A 26076-nucleotide genomic window follows, 5' to 3' on the forward strand; every position below is an offset into this window, starting at 1 on the left:
AGAGCTGCAGCATGTACTGCACCTGGCAGAGCCATGCAGGTGGGGTCTAGAGGCTTGGGGGCCCAACTGCAGCCCCAGTGCGTTCAAAATGTGGGGCACCAAGACAAGGAGGATTGTTTTTAAGCCTTGGGGTTTAATGTTGTTTTCCCCATTAGGTTTTGGGCTTACCTTTGTAAGCAGCTCTTTGTAGGAAACTGCCCTCAGCAGGAAACCCCTTTTCTTGTCAATTTAGCAAAGCTATATTGTACTAAGGTTTAAATCAGGCATCCCCATGCTCTACTCATCTTTGGCCCAAGCACACCTTTCAAATCTTTTGATCACACAATACCTTGCCTAACCTGTTGGTTCTTTCCTTAGATCAAAGAAGTAGAAATGAAGGATAAGTAATTAACAGAAGACCAGATCTCTTCCCTAGCTTCCCCTTCAGTAACAAATTGTCCTGCTCTAGGAAAAAGATGTGGTTCCTTGATAACTTACAATTACTATATATATTTTAAAGCATCCCTCACTTTCCCCACCTCATACTCAGGAGACTAGATGCAATGTTGATAGGATTATGCAGTCTATCTATATTGCTTCATAATATACTTATTTGGAAATACTTCAATTGATGAGGATTTAGAGAACAAGGAACAGATGTAAATAATAGAATCCAACAAATCTTCATTAGAGAAAGAGCACCACGGTCTAACTCATAGGGGCCAGGCTAACATGGGGAAAGGCAGAAGTACATCTTCAATTATCTAAACAGATATCCTTTCAAAAGCAAAGAAGATTATAGAAAGGTTACTAGGTTAGAGAGTTCTTAGGAAACATAAGTGTGTGCAAGAGAAAGAACACAGGAAAAAAAGAACAGTGTTAGAAACAAACAAAATAATTAAGGATCATACTTAAGAGTTTGTGAAATTTCCCTCACGTCAATTTGATCTCTATTCACTGAGATACAAATTTAACAGACTCAGGACTACCAACTTAAGAGGGAAAGCTTTTAAAAAGTTAAAACCGCTATGTGAAAACAAGATGTTATTGTTTTCTTAGTAAAGCAAAAGACCTTATTGTGAGAATACCGTTGAAACAGAGCACGACCCTGTGGGGCCCTCCTGGGGAATAAAAACCTTTCCGTTCCCCCATTTCTTGTTTGTAGAATAAAGGCTTTCAGCCTCCTAGACCTTCCCTGAGTTCCAAAGGGCAGATTCAAACAGTTACTAATTAGAAGAGTGAGGGAATGCAGAAAGAAAACAATAGTGCAGGATGGTGGTCCTGGTTCCTCCTTGGGGGATGTGGATAACAGTTTGATATATATCTCTGAGTTCTTCTACAGGAACTAAGGCCCCCACCCAGGTGGAGGAGGATAACTTTAGGCTGAGCACAAGCATGTGGACCCCAGACAGGTTGGAACCAGAAGGCTGATGATTGAGATTCCTGGAACACCATCCTGTTACCTCACCACCAACCAATCAAAGGAGGGTTACACACTCTGCAGCACCTCCCCCCCCCCCCAATTTTGCATATAAAAACTTCTTCCCTGAAATCCATTGGGGAGTTCGGGTCTTTTGAGCATGAGCCACCTGTTCTCCTTGCACGGCCCTTGCAATAAGCCTTTCTCTGCTCCAAACTCTGACATTTCAGTTTGTTTGGCCTCACTGTGTGTGGGGCACACGAACTTGAGTTTGACAACACCCTTACTTGTTAAAAAGCAAAATGTTTGTTTTGGTTTTGCTCTGAGGCTCATAGATTCTTTTTTTCATCTTCTTTTACAATGGAAAGGTTTCTAAGAAGAGGCCCCTTTACTCCTCAGGACAACGACTTTATCTTCTTTATCCCCAGTACCTAGCAGAGTGCTTGGTACTCATATGTTTTTTGAGTTGAACTCAACAAGGGAAGAGAAAGGAAAGAAAATATGTTGGCAGAGATCTGCTAAGAGTTTGTTCCAGATGCAAAGAATCATATTAGAAGAACAGATTAACAGAAGGAAGAGAATAAGCACCAAGAAGGATTTTATACCAACTGGAAAGAAAAGAAGCTGGTAGGTATGGGAAATTGGGACGTTTTCTTTGTCTAGGGAAGAGAAAAAAGCAGAGAGACCTAGAACTTAAAACCATACAAAAATGCTAGTGGTCCAACTTGGTGATAACTTTCTTAGCTTGAAAGAAGGAAGATAAAGAACTAAAGACAAACCAAAGAATACTCTGGTAGATGGGAGAGCAAGATGTTGATGTTGGTATCTCCTAAAAGGGGTAAGGTTTAAGCTGAGAGTGGAATTCAGGCAAAAGTAGGAATTCTGTCTTCTTCTTGTTAAAATTGAGTTAATGATAAAATATTTAAGAATGTGGGCCAAAGAAAGCAAATGCAATTGAGTGACGAAAAACAAGCCAACTAAATAATTTCAGATGGCTATCAAAGCTGTGGAAGTAAATGAGTGCTTCCTTAGAGAATGTGTGAAAGGAAAAAGAAATAGAGAAGAAACTCCTATGGACCACATGTGATCACAGGGAGATGATGAAGATAAAGAATATTTCAAAACAGATTCAGAAAAAATGGTCCATGGCAAAGGGCATTTTAAAAGAAGAGGCCAAGCCAAATGTGACCTTTCCTTAGGAAGGAAGTAGCCATTACAAATCTTTGAAATCAAGATGTTGCTAGAATGGAGGAAAGGATTCTTTAAAGAGAATCAAAAACAACTGCATCAGGGAAAGCAAACATACCAAACAGCACACTGAATGCTTGTGTTTTCCTTGAAGGTTGCACATTACCTGTTCGGAAGTTGTTGAAGCTTTTCTCCCTTGTCCTAGATCAACTGCAGATGCCACAAGTAAACATGTTTTCTGTGCAATCAGAATTGCTTGATCAGAAGGACAAAACTGGGACAGCTGATAAGAAATAACCAGAACATCAATGAATAGTGAGAATTCTGCCAGGTGAACACAAACAATCAGAATGAAAATCAGCAAAATCCTGCCTGAATGACAAAATTCAGCTGGAAAAGCACATCTCACCTTAAAAATGATATAGACTATAACACTGATTTACGGTTTTAATTTTCTATTACTTTCTATTGTTTTTTTAGCACCTTTCTAGAGATTAAAAAGCTTCATTTCTTCACAATTTTCCTATCTTTCCCAGTGACAAGTACTGTCATTTGGCCCTGTATTTCTATCTAGTGATTTACTTCTTGGTTTATGTTGTAATTTCTAAGTGATTTTCCCCCTGGCAAATAGATTTCCCCTTTGCATTGAATAGAGCTGAAATTAGTACCTGTATTGTTCATGGTTGAAAGAGACAATGTCAAATCTTGACAGGCATTAGGCATAACCTCATCATTAAACCTTGTCCTCCAGCTTTAGAAAAAACTCCCATGGGGTGTGCTCAGAGCAGGGGGCCTGAAGAAATGGCTCCTCTGTTTTCAACACACCCAACAGAAATCTGAGTTCATTGTGACAAGGGGCACAAACTTGTGGCCTTCCTATGAACAAATACCCAACACATGTCCCCCTGTAGCTCCACATGGCTTCTGGGTAAGACCAGCGGGACAGGTCTCAATATTGGAAGAAAAGCTACAGTATTTAGTGGGGAAGTTTGCCACCTAGAGCCAGTGAGGTCCACACATGAGTGGGCCATAAGTGGTCTTATAGACATAAAGACTTTGAATCTCTTTATTCAAGGGAAAAAAAATAGATTCCAACTATATGCCATTCTGGAAAAGGCAAAACTATGGAGACAATAAAAAGATCAATGGTTGCCAGGAGTTTGGTGGGGAGAGGGGAGCTGAATACACAGAGTACAGAAGTTTTTATTGAGCAGTGAAATACTTTTATGACATTATAATGATGGATATATGCCATTATACTTTTGTCCAAACCCATAGAACGTGCAACACTACTCACTTCAATAAAGTGAACCCTAAGGTGAACTGTGGACTTTGGTTTTATGATGTGTCAACGCAGTTTGTCCTTGGTTTAAAAAAGAAAAGGTACCACTCTGTTGATAATGGCTATGCATGTGTCGGGAGGGGGTATATGGGGGAATTTCTGTACCTTCCTGTCAATTTTGTTGTAAACCTAAAACTGCTTTAAAAAAAGTCTCAAAAAAACAGAGAATTAACACTCAGGGTAGACATTTTTGGCAAAACTTTTGTTTCGCTTATATATGTATGCATATTATATATGTGTGTGTGTTTGTTGGACTGTGATGTAAAAGGTATTTTTTAGATCAAAAGAGTTTGCAGGCCACTGTAGTTAAGTTATACTAGCAAATAAAAGCACAAATTAACCTCAAAAAACCCCACAAACCTCCCAGCTTTGTAGTACAGTAAAATTCTAGGCTACTTGATTCTAACATGGAATCCGACTAGTGCTATCATGAATGTCAAAACTAAAGCTAATTTATTTCACCTAATTAAAATGGCAATTATACCTAAACTTTCAAACATTATTTCTTAATCTCCCCAAATATTTAGTGATCATAATCATCACCATCATTTAACTAATAGCATTTCAAGACACCCAATCTCTGTACATCTCAGGTGACTCGTATATAAAATGAGTGAGTTGTGCTAGATTATCTCTATAGCTCTTTCCAGTTCTAAAACATTTAATCTATCTCAACATATCAGACTGCATACTCCTCACTGTGTATGAGGGATATTCTTTGCTACCTCTCCTTTCATCCTCTAATCAATACTTGATCCCCTTTCTGGCATTTAACCTCTACCTTGGAGGATAACAACTATTTTAAAAGGCTTATAATTGCAAAACAAGCTCACAAATCCTTACATACAAAACCTGCTCTCGGAAAAATTATAAAGTAGGTCCAGGCTTCTTAGCATCCTTTTAACCTCCTGTTGTCCCCAGATACCTATTCAATATTCCTATAGACTTATACTCATAACCCTTCCTAATGTTTTGGTAATTGACAACTTCTTAGAGTATTCCCTCCTAAAGACAGTTATATTTTGATATAGGTTCTGAGAGACTGAAATTCCTTCAAAGATAAAGGAATAAGTCTCTTATGGTAGAACTTTTAGGCTCCATGATGGTTGTTTGTGATATTTTGGTATGGGGAGACCTGCCTCATGTTCTCATATTATACCCTATAGGGATCAAATTCTCCTTAGGTCATTCCTGCTTAATATTAAAAGTTCCTAGATTAAAAGCCAATCTCACTCTATACTTAGTCATTGACTATACCCATAGTGGTCATATCCTTGTTGTGATCCATATGTGAGATACTTGTTGGAAGAGACTTACCTTATAAGAAATTATGAAAAAGTCTCTCATTGTCACTGGGTCATTGATACATTGCACAGCCAAGTTCCAAGCTGAAAGTTAACATGAAATAACATAATTATGAAAATTTACTGTTTAATCTGTACCAGTATAATCTCCACTACCTACATCTTTAATATTAACACACTAATGAGGGGTTTCTCAGGGGTTAAAAAAAGCTAACTTTAGGTTTTTAGAGAAATTTTTTCCAGGTAAATTTAGAGACTTCTATCACTTCCAATCTTTAATTCTAGGACAATGGCCAATGGAGATAGTGTTGGATTTTTTAAAATTGGGGACATACGATAAATTCTTAGTTGGCACACAAATCCATCTAAAAAAATGAGGATCACACTGAGGAGTTCACCAACTTTAGCTGGTGGAGCCCGCATTAGGCAACATTCAGTATGATCTTTACCTTGGAAAATCAAAATTAAAATTCAGTAAAACAAGTACTAGAAAATAACTTTTCAAACTTCCAAAAGGTCAAAGTCATTAAACCTTTCTATAGTTTAAATGTTTGTTATTTTCCATTATTTGCATGTTTCCCAGAAGCCAGATTGCTGTATTTATTCCCTTTTCTCCTAGATTAGAGCCCCAGTAAACCCCATAAAGCAGAAAGAGGTCCATGTAGAACAAGTTTACTTTGTGACATTGATGCTTAATTGCTCTTGCTTACTTATCACTGTAGTAACTACCTCCACAATTTCGTAAACATTTTTATTGAAATAGAACCTACATAAAGTAAATTACACAACTCATAATTGTACAGCTTGACGAATTTTCACAAAGTGTATATATCCATGTAACCAACCCAGATCAAGGAAGATCTTGATCATTACCAGAAACCCAGAAGCACTCTCATGTATCCTCTTCAAGTACGACTCCCTTCAAGAGTAATCACTATCCTAAGTTCTAACAGCGCCAATTAGTTTTGCCTGTTTGTTTTTGTTTTTGTCTTTTACTATATATAAATGGAACCATGCAGTATATATACTCAACATCTGCCTTCTTTTGCTCAACATTATTTTTGTGAGATTCATTCATATTGTTGCATGTAGTTTATTTTTCATGAATCACATTTAGAGACAAATTGGGCATTCTAGACCAAGTTTAGGAGCATAACCTTGGGGACCTATAGTTCTAATTCATCATTTTATTCTTAGATCCATTTCTATGGAAAAGGAAGAAAACTAATATTTAGTGAGTACATAGTATGCCCCAGGTACATACACTGTTTCTTTTAAAACCCATAATAACCCTATGAAGTATGTATAATTGTCCCCATTTTTATAAATAGTGAAACTGAGATTAAGCAAGTTATCCTTGTACCCATAGCTACAAATGGAAGATCCAGAATTTGAATCCACATCTGTCTGGTTCTACCACCCCACAATGTTTCCCATAGCCACAGAATTTCCTTTTACCTATTTTTCGAAACCACTGAGCTTCATTAATCGTTAAGCCTGAAGTCGAGGCTTCTCCATCAAAATACTGAACAAGTTTCGGGAGTGCTGCGTCAAACAGGAAAATATGATATTGAGGTCTTTTACTTTATACTCTAGCAAAGTTGTTAATCCTGCTTTAAAAACAGTCAAACATGAGCTTGAATTTAGAAAGTTCTTTTTTTATGCGTGTGCATACCAAAAGTAATTTAAATGACAAAAAGCATTACCAAGCTCCAAGGAACTGTTAACTCAAACTCTGGGGAACAAACACATCTTTGGAGAGATTTATAAGTTTAATTAGAGCAATCATTCACCACCTGAGGTAGAAAGATATGATTTACGTGTAAGGAAACAAAGAAGAGGAATAATCATTTAAAACACTGAAAAGGAGATTGAGGATTGGAAGAGTATTGATAGGTCCGCATAATATTTACTGAGCTCCTACAGCAAGCACAGTATGGAACCAGAATGTGCCGTCATCATCAGAAAGCATTTATTACATACTCATGTGCCCTTCTGAGAGATAAGAATGCCAACAGAAAACTTCTTCTCTTTTGAAAAGCTGTGGTTTCTAAACCACTTTGCTACATTTACACCCTGTTGACAGGTATTTGAGGTATAAAATTGAACTACTGCAATAAATGGAATAGAATTTCTAAGATATGGAGCTTTTGGTGTGTTTTAGACATAAGGATATAGGTACATGGGCAGTAGAAATTGGAAGACCTATTAGGCAAAAGGGACACCAAGAAAGAAAGCATGGAGTTGGAAAAAGGAATGCAATGTAGTTAGGAAGTTAGCTGAATGAAGTGGACAGGGAGGAATTAGTAGATAGAGGAGATGACACAGACTTGGATAGACAGATGGACAGCTTCAAAATAACAGAGTAAACAACCTGAATTTGATTCAGAGAACATGAAAATTAGCAGGGCTCAGAATATTTTTATTTGTCTTGACCCTTTTTCACCTGTTCAATTTCTAGGTTAGAACCAAGTGGCAATAGACATGGAAGGGAGGGAGGGAGAGAGAGAGGGAGGGAGGGAGGGAGGGAGGAACGAAGGAAGGAAGGAAAGAAGGAAGGAAGGGAGGAAGGGAGGAAGGAAGGAAGGAAGGGGAGGGAGGGAGGGAGGAAGGGAGGAAGGAAGGAAGGGAAATGTCTTTTAAAAAACTGGAATAAAAACAGGTGAAATCACATTTGGAGATGAATGTTAATGATGACAAACTTTGCTCTGCTTGTGAATAAATAAACAGGTATACTGCTGTGACAAATGTTAGTAAAAGCATGAAGCTTAACTCAAACACGAAGCCCGAGTCAGTGTGCTCAATGTACTTGGAGAATTTAATAGAGGATAGAGGCAAAATGAAGGAGTGAAAATAACCAAGGAGATATTTACCTGTACTGAAGCAAGTCAAAAGTCTATCTATTTCTTTCTTTCTAAAAAATAAAGAAAAGAGTATTTTCATACTGTTCCAAAGCTTTACTACAGAAAAGTATCAAAAAGAGACTCTATTTGTGCCTGAGAGCTGCTCAAGGAAAATGTAAAATTGTGAAGTTTGTTGTTCAAGGCTCCAACCTATCATTTCAACACTGTTTTTCCTCATTATAGGATACTGTTCCTCATCTCCAATGTCCTCATATTTTTTTCTCTCTTCCCCTTCTACACCTACTCTCAAGCAAAGGATTTCAATGACTGATAAGGTTTTATATCACAGGGTCATAGAATTTGAGAGCAGGTAGTGATCTCTGTGATTTTCAAGCTTTGGTTTTTTTTTGAAAAGGGGGAACTGGAACCTGTGTTTCAAATAAAATGTTATAAAAGTCTAATATACAAGAAGAGAGAAAAGTGTACCTGCTCTGGTTGAACCAGTGGTAGGTGGAGGCCTAGAGCCTCAGCTTCCTGGAAGTCCCTGAGGCAGTGCCACAGAATTTCCAGGTTTCTAAGGAATATAGTTTAAAAACCACTTATCCATACCCTTCATTTTACAGATGAGGAAACAGATCTGGAAATGCGGGATGATCTGTCTAAGGTCATGCAATGACAATGTCAAGACTACTACTACCTAGGTCTCTTGACCCTTTGTTAAGCTTCTTTAGGGGGAACATAAATTTTAACAGAGAGAAACATCCCATTATGCTTAAACAAAGGATTGAATATGGAAGTATCGGCAAACTCAACTAAGGAAGTTTATAGTAAGTAGGGTAGAACACACTATAAGACTGGCCTTATCAGGAGAATGTCTAGTATTATACAATACAGACTGTGCTTCAGGAAAAGTAGCAGCTTTCTCAGGGACAAACATTAGACATCTGCTTTATATAAAGTAACTTCTAACAGTAAATTTTATTAATCCGAATTTCAGCTGAGCTAAAGTTGACTTCACTATTTAATTCAGTGACTATATAAAATAATCTAGGGAGGGTCCATTAATGCAAATAAATAGTACAAATAAGAATGAGGACATGGAAAGGGATGTATAGTCTATTTAAGAGACAAACTGCTTTCAAAAATTGTAGCACACAAATTGTTAATACTTGGGTAGATACTGTAATTGAAAACCATAAGATTTTTAGAAGAGGACAGAACTTTAGAAATTTTCCAGTTCACCTTCTTTTATTTAATAGGTGAAGAAAATAAAGCTTAGAGAAGTTAAATAAGTTGTTATTGTCTAAGGTAAACCAGAAGTTAGTGAAACAGCTGAAACTAGAACTCAGTTCTCTGACTCTTCCCATTGAATTAGGCTTTTTTTTTCTTTTATAAGTTAGTCTAATCTATTTGTTAAATCAGGTCCTGACCTCTACTTGAAAACACTGCTAGTAGATGTTCTTTATTACTATATTTACTTGAGAACAATAAAGGTATATTTACAAAATATTCTGTAATTAAAGTTTGTCATTAATTTGAACAAGATCCCTTTCCTTTTCCCCATCTTTAAATTAGTTTTAATGAGTGGGATTTGACTGTGCATCACAATTACATGGAATATGAAGCACCTTTTAAATCCAATATAAGATCTTCTTGTAAAGAACTGATATTCAGCCATTTAAATAAACTGAGTGGCTATTATGTGCTAGATACTGTCCTAGGTTCCAGAGATACAAAGATAAATACAAATAGTTCTAGCCTTTGAGGAGCTCTTACAATCTATTAGCTATCAAGATTTAGTCTCTGAGTTTATTTTTTAACTTTTTATTGTTGAAAATTTCAAAGATGCTTATATTTAACAGATGAATGAATCCCCATGTATCCATGGCCCAGCTTCAATAATTATTAACTCATCATCAATCTTATTTTAATGATACCTCCACCTACCCCCTCTTCTCCCATATTATTATTATTTTTTAACATCTTTATTGGAGTATAATTGCTTTACAATGGTTAGTTTCTGCTTTATAACAAAGTGAATCAGTTATACATATACATATGTCCCCATATCTCTTTCCTCTTGCGTCTCCCTCCCTCCCACCCTCCCTATCTCACCCCTCTAGGTGGTCACAAAGCACTGAGCTGATCTCCCTGTGCTATGCGGCTCCTTCCCGCTAGCTATCTATTTTACGTTTGGTAGTGTATATATGTCCATGCCACTCTCTCTCTTTGTCCCAGCTTACCCTTCCCCCTCTCCGTATCCTCAAGTCCATTCTCTAGTAGGTCTGTGTCTTTATTCCCGTCTTGCCACTAGGTTCTTCAGAACTTTTTTTTTTTATTCCATATATGTGTGTTAGTATACAGTATTTGTTTTTCTCTTTCTGACTTACTTCACTCTGTATGACAGACTCTAGGTCCATCCACCTCACTACAAATAACTCCATTTCGTTTCTTTTTATGGCTGAGTAATATTCCATTGTATATATGTGCCACATCTTCTTTATCCATTATCTGTTGATGGACACTTAGGTTGCTTCCATGTCCTGGCTATTGTAAATAGAGCTGCAATGAACATTTTGGTGCATGACTCTTTTTGAATTATGGTTTTCTCAGGGTACATGCCCAGTAGTGGGATTGCTGGGTCATAGGGTAGTTCTATTTTTAGTTTTTTAAGGAACACCCATACTGTTCTCCATAGTGGCTGTATCAATTTACATTCCCACCAACAGTGCAAGAGAGTTCCCTTTTCTCCACACCCTCTCCAGCATTTATTGTAGAAGCAAATTCCAGACATCACATCATTTCATCCATAAATATTTTAGGATGTGTCTATAAGATATAAGGATCCTTTTAAAAACATAACTATACTACCATTATATGCCTAAAAGTTAATAATTTCTTAATATCAAATATTTGGTCATTACTCAAATTTTCAATTATCTCAATATGGTTTTTTTTTTTTTAGTTAGCTTGAGTGCCCTTCAAATGGATTCATAGAGCCTGTAAAGAAGGGGCAAAACTTACCATATATGTTTGGGTAAAATTTGTATTATGAAAAAAGTTATGTCATCAATCTAATATTATCTCAGTCATAGATAGTTCCCAAAGAATTTAGCTGAAAAAATATATTGCCTCCAGGTACAAATATACAAAGCAAAAATGAAGTAGTGATACACTATTACAGAGTTTTTGTCCAAGTAGAGAAAACAGAGATAGGTGGTATTTCTCTGAAAGTTATCCCTAGTCAAGACCTTGAATAGAGTTTTCTTTTAAATCATTAGGAGTCAGTGAATTTTGTGAATGAAATATGGGTGACCCAATTCTTCCATGAATTGTTAAGTTCTTTATATCTCATGCCATAGAAACTGTGAGCAGAAAGATATTTGAATACACCCAGCTGAGCTGATATAGAATCAGAATCAACAAGCCAACCAGGTTATTTATGTTTCTGTGGGAAAGTAAGAGCTAAGAGCTATGTCTATATTTAAGTCTCCTGTTAAGAAAGGGGGAAACAGACACAATATCATAATGAAATCATAACGAACATTACTGAGGGCGTGGTAAATGCCTGGCACTATTCTAAGTGTTTTACATGTATTTATTCATCAGGTCATCACAGCAACCTCATAAGGTAGGTACTATTATTATACCCATTTTACAGATCGGGAAACAGAAGCCCAGGTTACATATCTAATAAGTGGCAGAGCCAAAATATGAACCCAGGAAGACTGGCCCCAGAGCCTATATTGACCTTACCCAGTATACTATACATCTCTCAATACAAGGTTTCTAGTGAAAGTTGTTATATTTTTTCTAATGGTGAATACATCATTTCTGTTGAATTATAACTTACTTGTTTTCAGATTCTGGCATTTGAGAAACTGATGGAACAACAAGACGAAACAAACACCTGTATGATAAAGTAATATAAAAAGTGATGCTTAGGAAGAAATATGTGAAAGAATATATACCAAGTTATTAATCTTGATTAGCCCAGGAGGCAGAAGTGAGAAAAGAGAGGTAAAAAAGGAGATTATTTTATTTATAGGTCTTTGTATGTCTTAATGGTTGCAATGAAAACATACCAACTTTGTAATTTTGGAAGAGTAATTTAATTAAATAATTTTAAAACGAAAGTGTTGCTTATGACAAATTCTTAAATAGTTCCACAGTTTATATAATTGCCCCAAATCACCTGCCAGAACATCAGATATAGTGTACAAGTCTTTTATATTTTTCTTTCTATAAAGGAACCTGGAACTGGCCTTTGGGTTCCACATAAACTTGGATGAATATTTTTTGAAGGGATCTGGCGGCATGATGACAAACTGACAAAATAAGGTAGTTTGTAAAGTTTCAAATCCTAAAAATCTTTAAAAAGAAAAAACACCATCAATCATCCAGAATAATTTTAGATATTTATCTGACTAAACGCATGTATCTCAAGACTCCTTCTGATACTTTTATATCTGTGACTCCATTTCCCTTCAGAAGTGTGGCCTCAAGTATAGTTGACCAATGGGAGAATCACTATAGAACCCTTCTGGTTTATTTTTCCCACTGGCATATTCTCAGTTACATCATTAGGAGTTACCATGTCCTAACCTCACCCTCCTCTCACTATTGTATGTAAGAGTTCCCTTTTGATAAACCATTTTCCTTCATAGAAACAGAGAAAGGGAAAGATCAGTTTCAACTGATATCTTTTTTTACCTTAAGCATCCCTACCAAATTTCCAATAGCATTTTTCACATAAATAGAAAAAAAAATCCTAAAATTCAAATGGAACCACAAAAGACCCTGAACAACAAAAGCAAGCTTGAAAAAGAAGAACAAAGCTAGAGCCATCACATTTCTTGTTTTCAAACTATACTACAAAGTTATAGTAATCAAAACAGCATGGTATTGGCATAAAAATAGTCACGTAGACCAATAGAATAGAATAGAGAGCCCAGAAATAAACCCATATATATACTGTCAACTAATATTTGACAAGGGAGACAAGAATATTTAATGGAGGAAAGATAATCTTTTCAATAAGTGGTACTGGGAAAACTGGATATCCACATACAAAAGAATGAAATTGGACCCCTATCTTTCACTACTCAGAAAAACTAACTCAAAATGGATTAAAGACTTAAATATAAGACTTGAAACCATAAAAGTCCTAGAAGAAAACACAGGGAAAAAGCTCCTTGACAATGATTTTTTGGATATGACACCCAAAGCACAAGCAACAAAAGCAAAAATGAATAAGTGGGGCTACATCAAAGTAAAAAGCTTCTGCACAGCAAAGGAAACTATCAAAAAAAAATGAAAAGGCAACCTATGGAATGGGAGAAAATGTTTGCAAACAATTTATCTGATAAGAGGTTAATATCCAAAATATATAAGGAACTCCTAAAACTCCACAGCAAAAATCAAATAATCTTATTAAAAAATGAGCAGAGCCCCTGAATAGATATTTTACCAAAGAAGACATCCAAATGGCCAACAGGTACATGAAAAGATGCTGAACATTACTAATCATCAGGGAAATGCAAATCAAAACCACAATGAAATATCACCTCACACCTGTTAGAACGGCTATTATCAAAAAGACGAGACATAACAAGTGCTGTAGAGAAAAGGGAGCCCTAGTGCATTGTTGATGGGAATGCAAACTGGTACAGCCACTGTGGAAAACAGCATGGAGGTTCCTTAAAAAGTAAAAATAAAACTACTATACAATCCAGCAATCCCACTTCTGGGTATATATCCAAAGGAAAGGAAATCACTATCTTAAAGAGATATCTGCACCCCCATGTTCACTGTAGCATTATTCACAATAGCCAAGACATGGAAACAACTTAAGTGTCCATCAGTGGAGAAATAAAGAAAATGTGGTATATGTACACACACACAAACAGGAATATTATTCAACCAAATAAAAGAAGAAAATCCTGCCTTTTGTGACAACACAGATGGACCTTGAAGGCACTGTACTAAGTGAAATACATCAGACAGAGAAAGACAAAAACTGTATTGTCTCACTTATATGTGGAATCTCTAGAAAAAAAAAACAAAAGAAAAAAAAGAAAGAAAGAAAATCCAAACACATAGAAATAGAGTAGAATGATGTTTGCCAGGGCCTGTGGGTGGAGAAAATGGGGAGATGTTGGTCAAAGGGTATAAACTTCCAGTTATAAGATGAATACATTCCAAAGATCTAATGTACAGCATGGTGACTGTAGTTAACCATACTGTATTATACACTTGAAAGTTGCTAAGAGAGTCAATCTTAAATGTTCTCACCACACAGTGTGTAATTTTGTGAGGTGATGGATGTATTAACTAATCTTATTGTGCTAACCATTTCATAATACGAATGTGTATTAAATCACCAGGTTACATACCTTAACTTACACAATGCCACCATTTGTCAGTTACATCTCAATAAAGCTGGAAAAAAAACCACTTGGTATTGTAGGCATTGACTCAGCTTGATCCCATCAGTACTATTTTGGCAAAGTTTATAGACCAAGAGTAACATGTACAGAGGAGATCCTTTCACATCCACAGGATGTGGATTACTTACTTTAAAGCTGTAAGGACTTGTTGTCTGTCTTCTGCATATTGAGCTAAATATTCCAAAGCTTTTCCTGCCACGATATGTTGTCCATTCTAAAAAGGACAAATATAATATGTTAAATTACATCTCAAAGTGATACTTACAAAATGTTATCTATATTCCTGTCCATTAAGGGGAAGACAAAATCTGAACTTGTTTGTTTTGTATTCTCAAAAGAGCTACTGCAAGATGGTAGAATGAAGATACAACTCATTGACAAAAACAGAACAGGTTCATATTGGCCCCAGAAAGCCACTTCTCCCTATCCACAAACACTCATAGCCTTGCCAACACTGCCTTGAATTCACTAGGACTAATCTTACTGTGCTCTTTACTCCTGTTTGCCAGCAGTAGCCAAAAGAACCCTGGACTCTGAGGTCACCCTCATTTCTAGCACCCTAATCCACATAAGGCTCTGTAAATCCCTTTTGTCCTCTTTTCTCATTTCTCCCCAACTCCTCCAACCCTTCCACTATGCTTTCTGAAATTCAGTCCATTATCAGCAAAATCTCCTCTATGAGCAACCTCTTCCCAGAAAGTTCCCTCTACATTCTTGCTCTAATGGAAATCTAGGTTTCTCCAAGGATACTGCTTCCGATGAAGCCCTCTCAAGTAGTGGCTGCTTTTCTTTCATCTCCCTAGACCTGGAGATGGAGTAGGCATCATTTTTGCTCCTCACTGCTGTTTTAAAATTATTCTCCCTCTTGCTCCCTAAAACCCCCAGCTTTGAATTTCCTGTCACCAGACTATATCACCCATTATCCCTCACTGTTACGGTGAACTGCTCTCAGACCATTTCTTCTCATTTCTTAATGATTTATCTACTACTCACAGCTATTTTTTCCAAAAAATACTCCTGCCAATTTTTGGCATTTTCATTATACAGATAGATGATCCTTCTAATATCCTAGTCTCTTATTTCCTTGAATTCCACTCTGCCAATTATCTTAGCCATTCACTAGCACAGTCATTCACTGGACACTGTCATCACTAAAAGCCAGGTGATGCAAGTGAGGCTCCTAGGGTACACAATTTAAGGACACACTCATTCTCAGGGTTGTGCATGGACCAATTCTAGGTGTCTCACTCCCTCACTCTAGTCTTGTACCCTGCTCTATTTCATGTATTCTAACATCTCCTACCTTTCTAATTCACTCCCTCTATCACTCCAGCAATCCTTCAACTGCATTAAGATCTCCAATACATTGATACTACTAATATTTCACCATCCCTCATCCCCTTGAAGTCCTCCTCGGTACCCAGTTTAAATTCCATGGGGATTAACTATAATCACTCCCTTGTTCCTTGATTTTCCTGCCCCTCTTTTGCTTCACTGTATTCATCGGCAAAACCATGAGCCTGGTTAAATTCAACTTTCTAGTGACTTTTGTGTCGCATCCATGCAGCTGAAAGTAGCTGGGCAAAAACCTGTACAACTATTTGTTTTATTTTTAAAACTTCATCAAATGGACCTTATTGCTACAAGGCAAGCATACCACACTACCCTTGCCATTCACTTTGATTTTCTGGATGATTAGCTGATATCTTATCCTCTTTTCTCAACACCCAACACCTCCTCTCCTATTCTCACTCTCAGGTGATGACCTTGTTTCTTACTTCACTGAGAAAACTGAAGCAGTCAGAAAGAGAACTTCCACAGATTCCCACTACCACATCTATTCACACACCAGGAACCACACCACATACTCTGCCTTCTCAACTGCTATCATAAATGAACTATCCATGTTTCTTCCTAGAGCCAAACCCTAAACTTATACACTTGCATCCATCACCTCTTGCCTATTTAATGACATTACTCTAACAATTTTCATTTTTCTCTCTCACATTGTCAATTTTTGTTCTCTTACTGGTTCATTCCTATTAGCAAATAAACATTCTCACTCATCCCATTTCAAGCAAACAAACAAACCTCTTGATCCTACTTCTCTCACCAACTACTGCCCAACTTTAAAAAAAATTTTGTTTTCTTGCCCAACTTCTTTTCTTCCCTTTGTAGTAAACTCTTCTAAAGAATTGTCTATACTTATTGTATCCAATTCCTTTCCTTCAATTCTCTCTTGAACCTACTCTAATCAGGTGTTTGTCCTACCTCTACCAAAACTGCTCTTGTCAAACTCACCGATGACCTCCATATTATAAATTCCAATGGTCAGTTCTCAGTCCTCACTGTATTTGACCTATCAGCAACATTCAACATAGCTGATCACTCTTTCCTCCTTGAAACACATTTGGCTTCCAAGACACCACATCATCCTTGTTTTCTCCTACCTCATGGATTACTCCCTTTCATTATCCTTTACTGGTTCCTCTTCTTTTCTCCAAACCATTAATGTTTGAGGGTTTCAGGCTCAGTCTCTGGTCCTCTTCTCTACTGCATATATACTCACTCCCTTGGTGATGGCATCCCAGTCTCATAGCTTTATATACCATCTATATATTAATGACTCTTATTAAACTTTTCTCTTCAGCCCAGACCTCTTTCACAACTCCAGAGTCATATATACAACTGACTATTCAGATCTCTACTTGGATAGTCTAATAGACATCTCAAATGCATCATGTCCAAACTGAACTCCTGATTTTGCCCCCAACCGTACTCTATTGGCAGCCTTTCCTACTTCAATTGATGGCAACTCCATTTGATGACCTAGTCTCTTTCTCTTATACCCTTCATCCAATCTGTCAGCAAATTCTTTTATCATTTACCTCCACTGTTATCTCCCTTATCTGAGTCACCTTAATCTTTTCCCTGGATTACTTCGAAAACTTCCTAACAGGTCTCCTTGCTTGGTTCTTTTATGGTCTATTCTCAATATAACAGCCAAGAGTATTTCTGTCAAAATGAAAGTCAAATCATGTCACTGCTCTGTTAAAAACCTTCCGGGGCTTCCCTGGTGGCGCAGTGGTTGAGAATCTGCCTGCTAATGCAGGGGACACGGGTTCGAGCCCTGGTCTGGGAAGATCCCACATGCCACGGAGCAGCTGGGCCCGTGAGCCACAACTACTGAGCCTGCGCGTCTGGAGCCTGTGCCCCGCAACGGGAGGGGCCGCGATAGTGAAAAGGCCCGCGCACTGCGATGAAGAGCGGTCCCCGCACCGCGATGAAGAGTGGCCCCCACTTGCCGTAACTAGAGAAAGCCCTCGCCCGAACCGAAGACCCAACACAGCCAAAAATAAATAAATAAATAAATAAATAAAGTAGCTATAATTAAAAAAAAAAAAAACCTTCCAATGGTTCCCCATGTCATTCAGAGTAAAAGTCAAAGTCCTTTCACTGGCCTATAAGGATCTACATAATCCAGACTATCACCTCTCTGACTTCATCTCTCACTAATCCCACCCTTTATTCACTCTAGCCATACTGGCTTCCTTGCTACATACCTTAGGGCCTTTGTATTGGCTGTTACCTCTGCCTGTAATACTCTTCCTCTTCACTCCCCCCATATATCTATCTACAGGGCTAACTCCCTCAACAATTTCAAGTCTTTGTACAAATATCATCTCCTGGATGAGACCTATCCTCACCACCCTATTTAAAAAAAATAACTCACACCAATTCCAGCCCACTCCCATCCCTGATCCTTGTTATCCTGCTCTATTTTTTCTATATTACTATCAACTTCTAACATATTATATAATTTCTTATTTATTATGCTTATTATTATCGGCTCTCCTCCTGCTTGAATGTTAGCTCCAAGAAGGCGTATCACTGTTTTGTTTACTAATTTATCCCAAGAGACTAGAACAGTGCCTGGCACTTAGTAGGTGCTCAATAAATATTTGCTGAATGAATGATAGTTTCACTAGCACTTGAAATGCCTTTTGCAAAGCAATTGTAGTAAGTAAAAACTGGATTCCACCCTTGTTCTTTTGTAGAGGTATATTCAGTTTCCTGGGTTTGGCTCATCCATCCTTCCTTCCATCTTCTAATTCAAACTACTTGAGGCTTTTTTTTTCCTGATTCTTTCTCCTCTATTAAAATTATTTTCCTTTTCAGAAATACAGTTCCATAATTCTTCCATTGGCTTTCTTCTGCTTTCCATCAAATGTAACTTTATAAACCTTCCTTTAAAAAGATATTTGCCTTTGGGTTCCCCATTATAGATTTTTCTCTCATTTCCTGCACAAGCACATCATGTACCTACATCTGCCAAATATTTTTCCTCTTCCAGGAGTTCTATTATCCTATTCATTAACATCAAAACACATATCATTCAAAACTGTATTCAGCTACTACTTTGGGCAAGATATTGGGCTAGGTACTAGAAATATGGCCCTCAAGGAGCTTATAAGTCAAGTTAGACAGACAATCCATGCATTAGCAATATAAGGCAGTATATATGATACAGACCAAATAACTATCATACTCGTTAAAAATTACTGAAACTTAGAGTAGAAAGAGAGCAATGAGGACTGGAATTGATTTGGGAAGTCTCTACAGTGGAAGGAAATCTTAAGTTGGACTTTGAAAAGGTGGCATTTAAATAAGAACATTTCTTAAAAGATGGGATGGTATAAAACAGACACAGACAAAGGAATGTGACTGGCCTGTTTGAGAGACACTGTATTTGCTTGGAGTTATAGAGGGCCTGTGACTCCACCATTCTAGATCTTGTGCCTAACGTAATGGTGGATTATATCACTATAATGATGATACAGGGGAGTAGTATGAGATAAAGTAGAAGAGACAGCTGTGGCCAGATTGTATATTGTTAATAAGAACAGAAACACTATATGTGTAGATCAAGCTTCTTTAATTACAAATCACATTTTCAGCCATCCTCTCAGTTAATTTTCACAATAACCCTGGAGTTAGGTATTATCTTTATTTTACAAATGATGAAATTAAGATTCAAAGAAGGGAAGCACTTAAGTGGCAGAGCCAGAACTCAAACCCGGTCTAGCACCTACTCCAAGAGCTCCACAATTGCTACAATGCTTTTCCTAATCCTGTATATTACTAAGACCAGAATTTTGCAAGTAAACAAAGGAGGTGCAAGTATTTATTACTTCTAAACTAAAGTCGCTTTCTGGTTACAAACTAAAAAGGTCCATTAAGATTTAAACTGTGTTTTCTTTTTTTTGCAAACGGATGAGAAAGATAAGCTTCCAAATAGATGACTATTTTTTTGCATGGTATAGTACTTTAAATCTCAAGTTTCTCTTAAAAGTTAATGTTTTGCTATGCTTATTTTTTCTGTTGTTTTAAGCTCAAAACTATTACCTCACTTTGTTTTATTTACTTTACTCTACATCATAAAACAATGAAGAGAAATAAAGCAATTCTGCAACAAAGCTTGGTGTGAAAATAATGAGGCAAAATAGAGGGTAAAGAAAGGCCTCTCCTGTGCCTAACTGATGATGATTCCATTCTAATTGTCTCTGAAAATGGAAAAGAGGTAAAAATCTCATAGATGGGTACATAAGAATTACCTTTAGAGCAAACTGGGCAGCTAAATTGAGAAACATGACAACTAAACCTCTATATTTAAGTACAACATTCTCTTCTTGTTCTTCAGCTCTTAATAAATTCTCTGAAGGAGTAATTGCCTGCAAAGCTGAAAAACAAGGAAACAATTAAAAAATGAGATACTGTTATCAAAGATAATAGCTATCTATGGTTAATTATACCACAATGACTTTGGAATTTATTTTAAGAGCATTAATATCTTTAAAATATTAATTAATTTTCATAAAGTCGTCTAAATTGCTAAACCGTCAAGGAGGACTTGAATGTCAGAAAAATGCCCGACTGGGCAATTCACCTCTATGAATTTATTCCATGGATATATCCGCAAAAGTGAATAAAAACATACAAATATGTTCACACAGCAATTTTTTGTAAGAGTAAAATATGGAATGAACCTAAATTTCATCAATAATGTATGGGCTAAATACAATTTGGTACATCCATAAAGTGGATTGTAATACAGAATAAAGTAAAAAAAAGAATGGTGGTATTATATTTCCTTGTATGTCTTAAAGGTAGACCGTGATAAGTTAGATATGTATGTACTATAGGCCTTAAGTAACAACTAAAATAACAAAACAAAAAGTTATACCTATAAGCCAAAAAATGAAATAAACATAATTATAAAATATTAATTAATCTAAAAGGGCAGAAAAAAGGCAACAAAGACCAGATAGGACAAATAGAAGACAAATAACAAGATGCTAAATTTAAACTTAGCCATATCAGTAATCACATTAAAATATAAATGGTCTAGATGATCCAATTAAAAGACAGAGATAGAGAGACCTTTAAGATGGTGGAGGAGTAAGACGAGGAAATCAACTTCCACCCCACAAATACATCAGAAATACATCTACATGTGGAACAACTCCTACAGAACACCTACTGAAAGCTGGCAGAAGACCTCAGACTTCCCAAAAGGCAAGAAAATACCCATGTACCTGGGTAGGGCAAAAGGAAAAAGAAAAAAACAGAGACAAAAGAATAGGGACAGGACCTGCACCTCTGGGAGGGAGCTGTGAAGGAGGAAAAGTTTCCACACACTAGGAAGACCCTTCACTGGCAGAGACGGGGGGTTGAGGGGGGGAAGCTTTGGAGCCACGGAGGAGAGCGCAGCAATAGGGGTGCGGAGGGCAAAGCGGAGAGATTCCCGCACAGAGGAGCGGTGCCGACCAGCACTCACCAGCCCGAGAGGCTTGTCTGCTCCCCCGCCAGGGCGGGTGGGGGCTGGGAGCTGAGGCTCGGGCTTCGGAGGTCAGGTCCCAGGGAGAGGACTGGGGTTGGCTGCGTGAACACAGCCTGAAGGGGGCTAGTGTGCCACAGCTAGATGGGAGGGAGTCCGGGAAAAATTCTGGAACTGCCTAAGAGGAAAGAGACCATTGTTTCAGGGTGTGCAAGGAGAGGCAATTCAGACCACTGCCTAAACGAGCTCCAGAGACAGGTGAGAGCCGCGTTTATCAGAACAGACACCAGAGACGGGCATGAAACATTAAGGCTGCTGCTGCAGGACCAAGAAGCCTGTGTGAAAGCACAGTTCACTATCCACACAGCCCCTCCCGAAAGCCTGTGCAGCCCGCCACTGTTCCTGATCCAGGAACAACTTCCCCAGGAGAACACACAGCACACCTCAGGCTGTTGCAACTTCACGCTGCCCTCTGCCACCACAGGCTCGCCGCGCATTCTGTACCCCTCCCTCCCCCTGGCCTGAGTGAGCCAGAGCCCCCGAATCAGCTGCTACTTTAACCCCATCCTGTCTGAGCAAAAAACAGACGCCCTCAGGAGACCTACACGCAGAGGCAGAGCCAAATCCAAAGCTGAACCCCAGGAGCTGTGCGAACAAAGAAGAGAAAAGGAAAGTTCTCCCAGCAGCCTCAGGAGCAGCGGATTAAATCTCTGCATTCAACTTGATGTACCCTGCATCTCTGGCATACCTGAATAGACAACGAATCATCCCAAAATTAAGGCGGTGGATTTTGGGAGCAAATGTAGACTTGGGGTTTCCTTTCTGCATCTAATTTGTTTCTGGTTTTATGTTTATCGTAGTTCAGTACTTAGAGTTTATTATCATTGGTAGATTTGTGTATTGATTTGGTCGCTCTCTTCCTTTTTTTAAAATATATATAGATACATATATTTTTTCCTTTTTCACTTTTTATGAGTGTATATGTGTATGCTTCTTTCTGTGATTTTGTCTGTATAGCTTTGCTCTTACCATTTGTCCTAGGTTTCGCTCTGTCCGTTTTTTTTTTTTTCTAGTATAGTTTTTAGCACTTCTTATCATTAGTGGATTGGTTTTTTGTTTTGGTTGCTCTCTTCTTTCTTTCTTTTTTTAATTACTTTTAAATTTTTTATTTTTAATAATTTTTTTATTTTAATAATTTCATTTTATTTTATTTTCCTTCTTTCCTTCCTCCCTACCTCCCTCCCCTCTCTCTTTCTTTCCTTCCTTCCTTCCTTCCTTCCTTCCTTCCTTCCTTCCTTCCTTCCTTCCTTCTTTCTTTCTTTCTTTCTTTTTTTCTCCTTTTCTTCTGAGCCGTGTGCCTGACAGGGTGTTGGTGCTCCAGCTGGGTGTCAGGCCTGTGCCTCTGAGGTGGGAGAGCCGAGTTCAGGACACTGGACCACTGGAGACCTCCCTGCTCCACGTAATATCAAACAGCGAAAGCTCTCCCAGAGATCTCCATCTCAACGCTAAGACCAGCTCCACTCAACAACCAGCAAGCTACAGTGCTGGACACCCTATGCCAAACAACTAGCAAGACAGGAACACACCCCACCCAGTAGAAGAGAGGCTGCCTAAAATCATAATCAGGCCACAGAAACCACAAAACACACCACTGGGCGCAGTCCTGCCCATCAGAAAGACAAGATCCAGCCTCATCCACCAGAACACAGGCACCAGTCCACTCCACCAGGAAGCCTACACAACCCACTGAACCAACCATAGCCACTGGGGGCAGACACCAAAAACAACGGGAACTATGAACCTGCAGCCTGCGAAAAGGAGACCCCAAACACAGTAAGTTAAGCAAAATGAGAAGACAGAGAAACACACAGCAGATGAAGGAGGAAGGCAAAAACCCACAAGACCTAACAAATGAAGAGGAAATAGGCAGTTTACCTAAAAAGAATTCAGAATAATGACAGTAAAGATGATCCAAAATCTTGGAAATAGAATGGAGAAAATACAAGAAACATTTAACAAGGACCAAAAGGAACTAAAGAGCAAACAAACAATGATGAACAACATGATAAATGAAATTAAAATTCTCAAGAAGGAATCAATAGAAGAATAACTGAGGCAGAAGAACGGATAAGTGACCTGGGAGATAAAATAGTGGAAATAACTACCACAGAGCAGAATAAAGACAAGAGAATGAAAAGAATTCAGGACAGTTTCAGAGACCTTTGAGACAACATTAAATGCACCAACATTCTAATGATAGGGGTCCCAGAAGAAGAAGAGAAAAAGAAAGTGACTGAGAAAATACTTGAAGAGATTATAATTGAAAACTTCCATAATATGGGAAAGGAAATAGTCAATCAAGTCCAGGAACCCCAGAGAGTCCCATACAGGATAAATCAAAGGAGAAACATGTGAAGACAAATATTAATCAAACTATCAAAACTTAAATAAAAAGAAAAATTATTAAAAGCAGCAAAGGAAAAGCAACAAATAACATACAAGGGAATCCCCATTAGGTTAACAGCTGATCTTTCTGCAGAAACTCTGCAAGCCAGAAGGGAGTGGCAGGACATATTTAAAGTGATGAAAGGCAAAAACATACAGCCAAGATTACTCTACCCAGGAAGGATCTCATTCAGATTCAACAGAGAAATTAAAACCTTTACAGACAAGCAAAAGCTAAGAGAATTCAGAACCACCAAACCAGCTTTACAATAAATGCTAAGGCAACTTCTCTAGGCAGAAAACACAAGAGAAGGAAAAGACCTACAATAATAACAAACCCAAAACAATTAAGAAAATGGTAATAGGAACATACATATCGATAACTACCTTAAATGTAAATGGACTAAATGCTCCAACCAAAAGACATAGACTGGCTGAATGGATACAAAAATAAGACCCATATATATGCTGTCTACAAGAGACCCACTTTAGACCTAGGGACACATACAGACTGAAAGTGAGGGGATGGAAAAAGATACTCCATGCAAATGGAAATCAAAAGAAAGCTGCAGTAGCAATTCTCATATCAGACAAAATAGACTTTAAAATAAAGACTATTACAAGAGACAAAGAAGGACACTACATAATGATCAAGGGATCAATCCAAGAAGAAGATTTAACAGTTGTAAATATTTATGCTCCTAACAGCAAATGCTAACAGCCATAAAAGGGGAAATTGACAGCAACACAATCATAGTAGGGGACTTTAACACCCCACTTTCACCAATGGACAGATCATCCAAAATGAAAATAAATAAGGAAACCAAGCTTTAAATGATATATTAAACAAGATGGACTTAACTGATATTTATAGGATTATTCCATCCAAAAACAACAGAATACATTTTCTTCTCAAGTGCACATGCAACATTCTCCAGGACAGATCATATCGTGGGTCACAAATCAAGCCTTGGTAAATTTAAGAAAACTGAAATTGTATTAAGTATCTTTTCTCACCACAAAGCTATGAGACTAGATATCAATTACAGGAAAAATCCTATAAAAAATACAAACATATGGAAACTAAAAAATACACTATTAAATAACCAGGAGGTCACTGAAGAAATCAAAGAGGAAATCAAAAAATACCTAGAGACAAAGGACAATGAAAAAACGACGACCCAAAACCTATGGGATGCAGCAAAAGCAGTTCTAAGAGGGAAGTTTACAGCAATACAATCCTACCTCAAGAAATCAGAAACATCTCAAATAAACAACCTAACTCTACACCTAAAGCAGTTAGAGAAAGAAAAACAAAAAAACCCCAAAGTTAGCAGAAGGAAATAAATCATAAAGATCAGATCAGAAATAAATGAAGAAGAAATGAAGGAAACGATAGCAAAGATCAATAAAACTAAAAGCTGGTTCTTTGAGAAGATAAACAGAATTGATAAACCATTAGCCAGACTCATAAAGAAAAAAAGGGAGAAGACTCAAATCAATAGAATTAGAAATGAAAAAGGAGAAGTAACAACTGACACTGCAGAAATACAAAGTATTGTGAGAGAGTACTACAAGCAACTATATGCCAATAAAATGGACAACCTGGAAGAAATGGACAAATTCTTAGAAATGCACAACCTTCTGAGACTGAACCAGGAAGAAACAGAAAATATAAACAGACCAACACAAGCACTGAAATTGAGACTGTGATTAAAAATCTTCTAACATAAAAAGCCCAGGACCAGATGGCTTCACAGGTGAATTCTAACAAATATTTAGAGAAGAGCTAACACCTATCCTACTCAAACTCTTCCAAAATATAGCAGAGGGAGGAACACTCCCAAGCTCATTCTACGAGGCCAACATCACCCTGATACCAAAACCAGGCAAAGATGTCACAAAGAAAGAAAACTACAGGCCAATATCACTGATGAATATAGATGCAAAAATCCTCAACAAAATACTAGCAAGCAGAATCCAACAGCACATTTAAAGGATCATACACCATGATCAAGTGGGGTTTATCCCAGGAATGCAAGGATTCTTCAATATACGTAAATCAATCAATGTGATAAACCATATTAACAAATTCAAGGAGAAAAACCATATGATCATCTCAATAGATGCAGAAAATGCTTTCGAAAAAATTCAACACACATTTATGATAAAAACCCTCCAGAAAGCAGGCATAGAGGGAACTTACCTCAACATAATAAAGGCCATATATGACAAACCCACAGTCAACATCGTTCTCAATGGTGAAAA

The 26076-nt window shown here is 37.6% G+C and overlaps 1 protein-coding gene and 1 non-coding gene across 2 annotated transcripts in view; one reads left to right on the forward strand and one right to left on the reverse strand.

Moving 5' to 3' along the window:
• Window positions 1-26076, reverse strand: part of TEX11 (testis expressed 11) — a 340481-nt gene that overhangs the window by 65213 nt on the left and 249192 nt on the right. Inside the window, exons 17-23 of the mRNA XM_057537645.1 lie at window positions 20141-20265; window positions 14654-14739; window positions 11930-11986; window positions 8107-8147; window positions 6692-6778; window positions 5247-5317; window positions 2749-2870 (exon numbers count right to left, since the gene is read on the reverse strand). Of these exons, the coding sequence (XP_057393628.1) occupies window positions 2749-2870; window positions 5247-5317; window positions 6692-6778; window positions 8107-8147; window positions 11930-11986; window positions 14654-14739; window positions 20141-20265 (589 nt within the window). The remainder of the gene's footprint in view (window positions 1-2748; window positions 2871-5246; window positions 5318-6691; window positions 6779-8106; window positions 8148-11929; window positions 11987-14653; window positions 14740-20140; window positions 20266-26076) is intronic.
• Window positions 3358-3486, forward strand: LOC114238258 (small nucleolar RNA SNORA11). Its single transcript, XR_003623657.1, has one exon. It is a non-coding gene; the product is annotated as a small nucleolar RNA SNORA11 (small nucleolar RNA).

This window comes from Balaenoptera acutorostrata, chromosome X (assembly GCF_949987535.1).
Source record: "Balaenoptera acutorostrata chromosome X, mBalAcu1.1, whole genome shotgun sequence".
NCBI lineage: Eukaryota > Metazoa > Chordata > Mammalia > Artiodactyla > Balaenopteridae > Balaenoptera > Balaenoptera acutorostrata.